The sequence below is a fragment of the Macrotis lagotis genome, chromosome X, assembly GCF_037893015.1.
Source record: "Macrotis lagotis isolate mMagLag1 chromosome X, bilby.v1.9.chrom.fasta, whole genome shotgun sequence".
NCBI lineage: Eukaryota > Metazoa > Chordata > Mammalia > Peramelemorphia > Peramelidae > Macrotis > Macrotis lagotis.
The window spans coordinates 253,503,658-253,515,826 of NC_133666.1; the positions used below are offsets into that span (position 1 = coordinate 253,503,658).

Consider the following 12,169-nt stretch of genomic DNA (forward strand, 5'->3'; position numbering starts at 1 on the left):
CAAAAACAGTAGAGTCCTGTAATATCAAAAAGTTTATAGTCTGCTAAGGATCAGGTGTATTCTACCTGATGACAAGGGAGGCATTTTTTAAGCCGTGTTTGCTTACCCTGACCCCTCCACACTATTTATTTCTTAGGGAACCTGGGAAGATGCAATGACTGGACACAGTGGTTTTTTGGTTTCAGTGAGTGCTTACACAGCAAAAATAACAGTAGCTAGGCACCTCTATAATGCTTGAAGGTTTACAATCTGTTACTGTATTTCAATCTTTTCGGTTGTTTCTGACTCTTTGTGATCCCACTTGAGGCTTTCTTGGCAAAGATATTGCAGCAGCTTGCCATTTTCTTTCCAACTCATTTGACAGATGAGGAGACTGAGGTGGACAGGGTTAAGTGACTTGCCCAAGATCACAGAGCTAGTATCTGAGGCTAGATTTGAACTCAAGAAGAGAAATCTTCTGACACCAAATTTAACCCTCTAAAGGTTTGCAAAGTACTTTACAAATATGATCTCATTTTATCCTCATAACAATTCTGAGAAGTTGGTGCCATTATGCTTAACTGATAAGGAAACTGAAGCAGGTAGAGGTTAAGGAACTTAGCCAGAGTCATCTAATTACTGTGTCTTGATCTCAGGTCTCTCTCACTCTAAGTCTTCATCCTACTCCTGGTTCAACCCTACTGAGCAGCTCCTTTCTCTTGTGGCTAGGGAATGGGGGAAGGAGAAGATTCTGTAATATCACTTGTAAACTTGACATATCGTGGCCCTGAGAGAATAGTAGACAAAATATTGTCATTCAGTTAGTGACAGAGACATCAGAATCATCAGTGGTCAGTGCTAACTGCTAAATAACCTCCTTTGCTCAGGAAATGTCTGTCTCTTAAATATGAAATTCCAACATGATTATGCAGCTCACTGAGAAGATAATTAAACCACTTGTAGCTTTTTTCATTTCATTATACTGATTCCTCCTCTTGAATTCTCCTTTTATGTACTTGGAGGCTGGATCTTGGTTTTTCTAGAGCATGTAGTAGCTCCATGGCTCCAAGGAAAACAAAACAGCCTCCAAGACCATAAACAAATTCATGACATGTGGTGACTTTCTACTTGACTAGTCCAGTAAATAAAAGTTGTCCTGAGATGCTCTGCCCCAGTCAGGACTTGGAAAGAAGTTCTGCATAGAGCCACTTTCACCTCATTTAAAATATCTGATTCCTATTTGGGACTAGAATGACAAATCAAAGGTTTACAGAAGCCCCAGAGCTTTTTAATTTTACAGGGTTGGAAGGGTTAGTGAGAGTTTTCTTTTCTTTTCTTTTTTTTAAATACCATGTCACAAAGGCAGCTTGTGTATACAATAAACAGCACTACAGAATTGTCTTGAATTTCAAAGATCAGATTTTTTACATTTCTTTTGTCTTGAGCTAAAGCTTCTAGGAATTTATTACATTCTGATTTTATTAAGATAAATTGTAAGATACTTTATTGTTTTATCAGCAATATTTAAAAAATACATTAAACAATTTTTTTCTGCTTCTATCAATATAAAAATGGGGTTTGACCCACTTTCTCTTTGGCTACACCTATTTCCATGATTGGCATGATACATTCACTATATCACCACCATGACTTCTGAAGGTAGTACCAACTTAGTAGCACACATCTGCTGATCTCATCTCACAGTTTTGTTGTCACTCTTTGTCTGGATCCACAACATAATCTACTAAGAATTCCAGAGTGTCACAGGAAAATGTGGCCTTGAGGGTGACACTGTATAATAGTGTCCCAAATTGGAATAACCCTTATGAGTAATGGAGCTGAGGCATTCGTCATCATAGAGAGGGATGGTGGGTGGGAAACCAAATGTGATCCAAAGCAGGATTTTGGTCCACCATGGATACACGCACCTTTAGTAGCAGCTCAATGACCTCAGTGTGAACAAGCCCATGCACTGGCTCTCCATTGATGTGAGTGATCAGATCTCCAGCCTTCAGACCTGCTTGGTAGGCCGGACTTCCTTCTTCTACATTCTGAGGGCCAAGAGAAATATATATATATATATGTATATATATTTGGTAAATAAAACCTACAAGGCCCTAGGAGGGAGAATATTGCTTTTTTGACAAAGACTAGAGAAATCTGACCAATGAGATTGATAAATCAGCATTCCAGAGAACCACAGATGAAGTCAACTATTTGCCTCAACTATTTGCATCCTGAATCAGGGTTTTATTTTTATTTTTCATTTTTTTTCCCAATGGGGGGAAGGTGGGAGAGAGAGAAAAAACAGATTTTTGTTAATTTTTTTAAAAAATAAACAAAAATAGAATTAAATGCCATCCTATTATTTAATTCTTACTGCCCAAAGGATATATTCATTTTTCTAATTCAATAAAAAAATCCTTAAAATATCAAGATTCTTACCCAAACTATATGATGAACTGTATAGATGTCACTATCACCCACATAAACTCGGATGGCCCGGATGGTGAAACCATATTTCTTCCCTGAGCTATGGATCACAATGGGCTGATGGGGACTTGCTGAAGCCCCTGAGGAGTCGCGGCTGGGGGAAGAATCTCGGGAAGAAGAAGGGTCGGAGGACAAGGAATGAGGAGACATTGGACTTCCCAGAGGAGAAACACCAAACATATCTGCAAAAAAGACCCCATCTGTCAGAGGGAATCCTAATCATACAAAATGCAGGTAGCTAAAAATCACAAAGAATCAACTCTGGGAAGAGCTTTGAAAGGAGTGCTTGATCCAGTTACTCCACACAAAACCATTTCAATGAAAATGGAAGAGTACAGTCAACAAAAACATTGAGAACCGGCATTGATCTTAAAAAAAAAAGACGTCAAATATACTTTATAATTTTGAAGTAATTACTATTCATACTAATTTTTGAAGAAATCTTTTCAATTTCAAAGCACATTCCCCCTCCTCCCTTAAATATTTTGATAATAATGCACAGAAAAGATTTTTTATTTTGTTTTAGGACTGTTTAGATGAGCTTCAAACTGATCTTTTTATTGCTTAATTAAGAGGAAACGAGGATATGTGATCGCTTGTTTTGAAGCAAACCTTAGTTTACACAATGAGCACTAGACAAGCTACACTAACAGCTGTCAACATTTCAAATTTTGAACCTAGCAACTTTAATAAGGTTAATAGTGGGTTTTTCCCCTCCAAACACATAATAAGGAAAACAGTTTAGCAGCAGTTTTAAGTAACATTTTTGAATATCAAAAGATAGTTGTGATTATATAATTTATCAGGAAGCTCAGAAATACTGGTGCCTATATAAAGGAATAACTCATTGCCATGGCAATAAAATGACTAGTTTTCAAGGTGTTACTTTTGATACCAATAATCTGATTCCACTCAGCTGAAAGAAATGGAAATTTCAAGAAATGTTTAGCTAATTTCTCTTTCTTTCTCTCTCCTTCCCTCTTTTCTTCCTTTTTTCTTTCACCTTTTCTTTCTTCCTGCTCTCTTCCCTTCCTCCCCTTCTACCTTCCCCTTTCAAAAAAGACTTCTCTTCCATGAAGTTCAGGGTCATTACCTAGATCTGTGATTTCTCTGGGACAGAGATCTCCTGGAGGAGCAAACTGCTTTTACTCAAGTAGACTGTCAGCTTCCCTGCAATTCAGTCTTAGCTGCCTAGAGCACTGAGACCAGTGGTTTCTTGAGGTCACAGAGCCAGCAGAGGTAGAGGCAGAGGTAGAATTCTAATCTACTTCTCCTGGACTTTCAGGTCAAAACATCTGACCCTTTGCAGACAACTCTATGTTATTTCTTAGCTCAGATTCATTAACTTCTATGGTCTAACCAGGGGACGTATTTCACATTTATGGTTTTGGAAAAATTTAGATGGAACACTAATTTATATAGTGTTTTAAGATTACAAAACACTTTATATATAGATTATCTAATTCCATTTTACATGCAATTCAAAGGTATGATGAGTTTAGGTAGGGAGGAGACAAGACAGGTAAGACACTCCTAAAGAGTCTGGTAAGTGTATGCCTGTGGGGAAGTGGAAAGGGAGAGAACTTTGGATCTCAAAATTTTTAAAATGCTTGCAATAAAAGCAAAAAGTATGTTTATATATATATATATATATATATATATATATATATATATAGTATATAATGTATATATGTAACATACATTATGTACATATTACTTGTAGATATACCAATATCCATATTCACAAAACTTCTTTTTCATCATTAAGCAGCAATGTAATATCACTGGTTAAAATGTTAGACTTGTGGCAGAGAAGGTTTGGATTCAAATTCCATTTCTGACACATTTATTCTGGTTGGGAAATCAGGGAAAAGTCAACTGTCCTCTTTGGGTTTAAGTTTCCTCATCTGCAAAATGGAGCTGCTAATATCCCCCTCACATGTCTAAAGGGAGGGTCAAATCAGAAAAAAAACATATGAAGCCTTTTGCAAACCTTCAAGAGTCATATAAATGCCAGTTGTCATTGTTATTTTTTTAAATAAAGGAAAAGCTAGACTTCTTTTTATTTTCATTCCCAATCCATTTATACTCTAGGGTGCCATTCATCAGTTGGAAACCAAACTCATTCCTTTCTCATTTAGACCAGTATGATTTAAAGTGTGGGCTACATCAGACCTACCTTTCCCATCAATAGCAGCATCACTGGGAAATATCATCTTGCTGTGGCTTTATAGAAACACACAGAGATATATTTTGCAGCTCTAAGTGGATATTTCTGAGAGCAAAATGAACTTACAAATGAGCATGTTGATAAGCTGCAAACAAGGGGATCAGAAAAGCACATCCCAGGTTTCCCTCTACCATAGTGTGAAGATAGAAAATGGAAAACATTCTCATCCTACAGAGCCCGAATTTTTTCTCCATACAAGCCATCTGCCAAGTAATTCCATTCCCATTTGGCATCTTCTCTCTCTCTTCTGCCTGAGAAGTCAAAAACTTTACCACCATTGTCCATCTCTGGAGGTGGAGATACATCATAGACTTAGGCTCCTAAAAAACAGTTCCCCAAAGGGGCACAGCTTCTCCAGATTGTACTAGATATACTGAAGGCAGGTAGGATGAGGCATCATAGATCAATAGACCAAGAAAAGATAACTTAATTCTAGCACTGTATGATTCATGGTATCACTGTGTCTCCCCATGACTGTTTACTCCATTATTAAAATGAGGAAAATCATCTTTAGCTCCCAGAAAAGACTACTACCAGCTGTTTTGTGACATGTAAAAATGGGTCTGTACAAATCTCCATGTGTGAATAACAAGGATTCATGTTGGGGAAAGATAGGGTTACTTTCATGACACAGTGGCCTATAAATGACAGGAATTTAAAAGTTTCATTAAAATGAAGGATCATTTTTTCCTTTTTTTCCCCCAGCAGATGAAGAAAAGAAGAGACACACAAACATAAGGAAATAAGTCACAAAGTGCTCTGTGGGAATGGCAGGGGTCAGGAGACAGAAGCTCTGACTCCCATCGTGCCAAGAGAAATCTCACGTTTTGATCGGCGTTCCAAATGGGATGAGAAGGGAGCATGCACAAACCACAAGATTTCATGCTAATAGATTTATCTCTACCTCCTGGGATCATGAGGGACAGAGCACTGGCAGAAAGGGACTTTGTGACTTTCCCAGAGATTTTCTTTTTCTCTGTGCTTTCTAATCGCTGACGAGCCATTTGAGAAGCGGGTTCACTTGATGGCTTTGAGGAATTATCTGTACTGTCCACACACTCGCTCCTTCCATTTATCTGATCCAAGTGCTCTGAAAAACTTCCAACTGTACAAAGAAGAAGGGATAAACACATTCAGGAAAACCATGGATTGTGGAGGTGGGTGAGAGAGAAGGAGGGAGAAGGGGGGAGGGGGAGAGGGAGAAAGAGAGAAACAGAGAGAGAGAGAGAGAGAGAGGGAGGGAGGGAGGGAGGGAGGGAGGGAGAGAGAGAGAGAGAGAGAGAGAGAGAGAGAGAGAGAGAGAGAGAGAGAGAGAGAGAGAGAGAGAGAGAGAACGAACGAGAACAAGCGTGACCAAGAACAACAAGGGCTGGAAACATCCTACCTTGCAAATGAGTTTATGCAATGCCCGGAGAACATTAAATCATACAACTAATTTCAGCAAGGTGAAGGAAGAGAAGGAAGAGGATTGATTCTGCCTTAACCATGGATGAATCTTTCCCAAAATCTAGCAACAATACCTGGCCTAAAGTAGAAAGGGGTTTGACTTGTGATCTCATTGGTATTTGGAATCCCAGGTCAGGGAACTAACTCCCTCTAGCAATATAGGCTGGCATCTTGCCTGCAACTTGTATTCTTAGAGCATTTATCTGGTGCACTGAAAATTGGAGTGACTTATGCAAAGTCACAAAATCAGGATCTTGGGTTACTATACCACAGGGACTCTTATTGCAGAAAATAATCCCCAATGAATAATTTACCTTTTTTATTTCCAAATCCATTCTATGTCATCTGAAAAAAGAAACCCTTTTTCTGTTTCTTAAGTAACATCACTAAGAATCAAACATTCACATTGTCTGGAGGGTACTCAAACTCCACAGACCCAAAATAGAATCAATCATTCTCTCTCTCCCTCTGACCCCTAATCTTTTCCCCTCCAGGAAAGGTATTTTTCCTTCCTGTTTCTCAATTTCTATTGATATATCAACAAGATAATCTTGGATCCCTCCTCTTTCCACACCCCTCATAAGGAATCAGTTTCTACCAAATACTGTGGATTTGAGTTCCATCAAGGTCACCACAAAGGAAGTCCTCTTCCCTCTCATCTGTATTAAGATCATAGCCTCCATCTAGACTCTAACCTGCAACCCTCCTGTTAGATTTAACGAGGCCAAAATCATCTTTCTATTCATACTAGGGCACTTCCATGTTCAAAACCCTTCAGTGCCCCCCCCCCATTATCTGCAAGATAAAATATAAAATTAACTATGAAAACTACCCCAGTCTCCTTTTTTTTCCATTAATAAATACCAAATCATTGTTCCCCCTTTCCCCTCTCAATTTATATTGTGAGCAAGTCTTTTAAGGACTTACATTTTTATTCCTCATGTGGGTATATTTTTACAAAGGAAGACCAGCATATCAGTATAATTGTAGTTTTTCCCTTATATTAAATTATAGATAGCTGTAGAAAGACCCTTGAACATAGTGTAGAATAGATTCCTTCATGTTAAATGGCAGATAAAGTTGAGCATACCTCTAAGACTTTAAAATATTTGTGCGTGTCTACAAATATACATAGGTATTCACATGTATACATATGTATGTGTGTGTATATATGTTTACAAACACAAAATAGGTGTATAATTCTCTCACCCTAGATTCTCTCTAAAACTGGACAGGAAAAAAGGTCATTTTTCTATAATTAATTAATTCTAATGAAGAGAAATATTCAACACACCCAATCACCTTCAGGACTAATTCAGCTACCAAGGTGAACAAAGCTATGGGGATAAGTCCTTTTGAAGTTACTTAGGATATGGGAAAATAACATCACTACCTAGTTTAAATTTTACTTAATCATGACATATCTCATTTTTATACTGAGGATTTGGGCTTTGCTTACTCATATCCTGGTGAAACCAGATGCTTTATGGAAGGGTGACTCTTAGCCCTCATCTTCTGAAACCCAGGGTCTTTTTTGGAGGGTATTATATGATAATGGTTTGCTAGCAGGGACAGAATGGATGGAAGGCTACAGAAGACAAGGTGACTTAATTTATACTTGATTACAGAAAAGGCACGTTTTCTAGCAGGAGTGACTACTCTCCCTAACGTCTGGAAGGGCAGAGCATCTATACCATGTGACAATACCCCTCACCTTTTCACTCACAAATTATTATGCTTGGCTGGTTTTTTCCTAATTATTGACACCACTTCATCTCCTCCACAGGGGGAGTGCTCATAATCTTATTTAAAACTTACATTGGCCACCATAGAAAACTCCTTTGCCTTTATCACCTTGAGGATAGATACCCAATCTATGCAAGGTACTTAAATCTCATTAAAAGCACCCAAGCAGACTAAAAGTGAGGGACTAGTACTTTTGAAATTGCTTAGCAGTTGGAAAGAAACTTAACTAAGAATTACGTAGAGAATATTGCATCTAGCACTACAAAGGACTCTAGGGGTCATGTGGCTGGATCTCCTCTTTTTTATGTATGACCAGAGCACTCCAAATAGAAGAGATCTCATAGGCCATCTAGTTCAATTCCTTCATTTCAGAAAAAGGGAAACTGAGATCAGAGAAGTTATGGGACTTGTCTAAAGTCACATGGATAGGAAGTATCAAACTTGGGATTTGAATCTGTCTTCTGGGCCAATAACCCATACTTTCTTTCCACTATACTACATAGCCTGGATAGTTATGTGTAATTAAGAAAAAAAAAACTCTCTTCCCCACCCCACCTCACCCCAACCTCAAAAAAAGCAATTCTAAGTTAATGTTTTCTTTGTAATCTAAACTTTTTATCTGTATAGATGATCTCTGAGTTTTCTTCCACTGTGAAATCCTGTTTACCCACTTATTTTGGTCTGATCTAAGGAAACCATATGGGAGGCTAGAGTTGAACTAAAATCTGCCCACAATGAATATAGCATTTTAAGTTTCATGTATTTCCATTCAATCCAATTTAATTAAAGGGTCAACAAAACAATGTAATTTTATGATATATAACCCTTTTATGGTTTGCAAATAACTAAATCACACTGTACTGCACTTCGTACCTCATTCAATCTTTATCTATTTACATATAAAATGTATACAGTAGCAGCTAATCTTGCTATAGCATTTTAAAACCCTATTTAATTTAAAGTATTTTACATATCTTTTTCTATCTTTATAACACATCTATGAAGTAGATGAGATTACCTCCATTTTATTTTGTGGATTTTTTTTTCACTGCAGAATTAAGATCATAGTTTTTTCACTGCAGAATTAGTATATGAATACATATATATGCATATATATATATATATACATATATATATGTATATACACACGAGGGGGGGGGGGGGCGGGGAAATTGAGCAAGTATCCCAGCCGGCCTGCCTCAAGGTCATGAAAATCTAGGTTCAAATTCTGATGCTGACAGGTCAGCTCTTGGATTTGGATTAATTTACTTCACTTTTTTTTTTGCTAGGCAATGGGGTTAAGTGGCTTGCCCAAGGCCACACAGCTAGGTAATTATTAAGTGTCTGAAACCGGATTTGAACCCAGGTACTCCTGACTCCAGGGCCAGTGCTTTATCCACTGACACCTAGCCGCCCCTACTTAACTCTTCAATGCAAATCTCCAAGACTATAATTTGAAGAGACAGCACCTCTCTGTATTGGTGGAAGGAATTCCTTCACATGGGAATAATATTTAGAAATAAAAGCAGAGCTCTAAGTACTATACAAATACATTTTTTAAACATACATATATATGCATAAATTCAGTAAGACTATAAACAGTGGTTTGGGGTAGTTAGGTGGCACAATGGATAGAGTGCCAGGTGGAGAATTATGAAGAATTATCTCCCTTAGTTCAAATTTAAACTTATACACTTACTAGCTAAGTGACCCTGGGCTCGTCAACTTAACTGTTTGTCTCAGTTTCCTCATTTGTAAAATGAGCTGGAGAAGGAAATGGCAAACCATTCTGGTATCTATGCCAAGAAAACCCCAAATGGGTTTTGGGAGAGTCAGATATAACTGAAATGACTGAATAACAAATACCTTCCTTATTAACCCAATTTCTCATTGTACATTAACTTAAGAATTTTTAATAGTGACACTTCATCTTAACAGAACAGTGTATACCAGATTAGAATATTCTAAAGTAACTCCAATGTTTCTTATAATTGAGATTAGATCAGATCTTAGAAATCAGTCAGGGGACCCTCAGAGCATCAAACATAATGGATTCTTTTATATTTTTAATTGGTTGAGAATTTTGAAATTCCTATGATGATATATTTTTATTTTCCTGAACATATTCAGATTCAAAATTAATTGAGCAAAAGAAAAGAGCAAAAATGCTGTACCTAGTTGAGTATTTGGACAAATATTAAGTGTGTGTGTGTGTGTGTGTGTGTGTGTGTGTGTGGTCTATGTCTGTGTGTGTCTCCTTCCCGCCTCTGTCTCTCCCTTTGTAGTTCTCTTTCTCTGTCTCTTTTTGTCTCTCTTTATTCTCTCCCTCTGTCTGCCTGCCTCTTCTTTCTCCACCCCATTTCACTCTCAACTTTTCAGATTTAATTTATATAGCATTTGATAGGAGATTGACTTCCTTGGCTACTGAGAGTAGGTAATGTCACCTTAATGGTCTCTAAATGTCAACAGTGTGTGTGTGTGTGTTTGTGTGTGTATCTGTATATGTGTGTATGCATGTGCATGCCAATGTGTCTGTGTATGCAAACATGCATAAGATAGCAGAGCCATAGAAAAATCAAGGAATTTAATTTTATGACAGTCACGGTCGCCTGATTCCCTAATTATCCTTGGCGATGAGTAGCTGAGCTCATCTCCATTCTGGGCAACCCTTCAGGTCTTTGATTATTTTTAGTGTGGGTATGGGGGAGAGAAGGAAAAGGACTGAGGGAAGGAAGGTAGTTTTAATCTATTAATCTAAATGCATGGCAAGACTAGAGATAGAAATTTTCAAAATTATGAAAGTGATCAATCAAATTGAGACTCTCTTCCTCTTCCTCTCCTCCCCACTCCTACTACTTAGTGGGACTGAGAGGGCAAAGGCTATAAGCAATTTACCCATTAAGAATTAATTACAAATAGATGTAAATATATAGTGTAAAAGAAAATGGCAAATATGAAAAATAGTAGATTCCTATGAATGATTTGAGAAGAATAGGCTTAGTGAGAAAGCCAGAAAGATAAAATTAACAATCATTTAAAAAACCTTCTTGAGCTACATGGGTACCTCTTCCATTCCCTTGCATCTTTCTTTCTTTCTTTCTTTCTTTCTTTCTTTCTTTCTTTCTTTCTTTCTTTCTTCCTTCCTTCCTTCCTTCCTTCCTTCCTTCCTTCCTTCCTTTTTCTCTTTCTTTTCTTGGAGGTAATCAGGGTTAAATGATTTGCCCAGGCTCACACACAGCTAATAAATGTCTAAATCTGGATTTGGACTCAGGTCCAATTGACTCCAGAGTTTGTGCTCTATCCATTGTGCCATCTAGCTTCTCCCCTCCCCCTCATGTTTTTAAGTTGCCACCTGGTTGGTGGAAATTTGGACTAAGAATGTTTGAAGCTATCTAGCAAGGAAGAGGGAAGAAGTGATATGAAGAAGATGGGGTCATAGTTCCTAGAGTTATCAATCTAGAAGTTGAAGGGGTCTTAAATTCCATGTCATATAAGTCCTTTAATTTACAGAGGAATTCACTGAAGTCTCAGAAGTCAAATTCCTGGTACAAAGTTACACAGGTAGGAAGCAGCGATAGCAGACAAGCCCTTGAACTGAAGAGTTAGTCCTCTTCCCACTCTACCATATCAGAGAATTTCAGCTTCTTGAAAAGATGACTTATCATGTTCTTTGAATTACTCATAATGTTAATATATACATCAATTAAGTTATTTCATTAAAATAATCAAGCCAGATATGCTTTTTTCCCCTCAGCATATTTGTTCAAGGGGCTGCTAGGTGGCACAGTGGATAGAGCACAGGCCCTGGAGTCAGGAGGACCTGAGTTCAAATTTGCCCTCACACTTAATAATTACCTAGCTCTGTGATCTTGGGCAAATCACTTAACCCCATTACCTTCCAAAAACCAAACAAACAAACAAGCAAACAAAAAAGATTTGCTCGATAAAAATGCAAGCTCCCCAAGGGCAAGGTTTACTTCATTTTTAGCTTTGCTTCCCCAGTCTTTCACATTTCTAGCACATAGTAGGGACTTGCCAAGTATTTGAAAAATGATATTCACTGAACATTATATATGAATCAAGTTATTTGAAAAACCAAATTATGGGACTTAGCTTTGTTGCTATTGTTCATGCTTTGTTTTTGAAGAGGACCAGTGACATCACGGGGTGATGTCTTGATTTACCTGTGAACTGGATTTAAGTGAGGCAGAGTTGTACAAAGGCATCAACCTCAATCTCTCTTCCAGAGTCATCAAAGTCTAGAGGTAGGACAAA

The 12,169-nt window shown here is 37.7% G+C and overlaps 1 protein-coding gene across 21 annotated transcripts in view; it reads right to left on the minus strand.

Annotated features, from left to right (window-relative positions):
* MAST4 (microtubule associated serine/threonine kinase family member 4) overlaps positions 1-12,169 on the minus strand; it is an 880,607-nt gene that overhangs the window by 15,926 nt on the left and 852,512 nt on the right. For 19 of the 21 annotated variants that reach the window (XM_074200305.1, XM_074200315.1, XM_074200306.1 and 16 more), the window contains 3 exons: positions 5,607-5,807; positions 2,425-2,654; positions 1,908-2,030 (listed from right to left, as the gene is read on the minus strand). In XM_074200305.1, the coding sequence (XP_074056406.1) occupies positions 1,908-2,030; positions 2,425-2,654; positions 5,607-5,807 (554 nt within the window). The remainder of the gene's footprint in view (positions 1-1,907; positions 2,031-2,424; positions 2,655-5,606; positions 5,808-12,169) is intronic. The other 2 variants (XM_074200314.1, XM_074200324.1) reach the window with 1 other exon arrangement.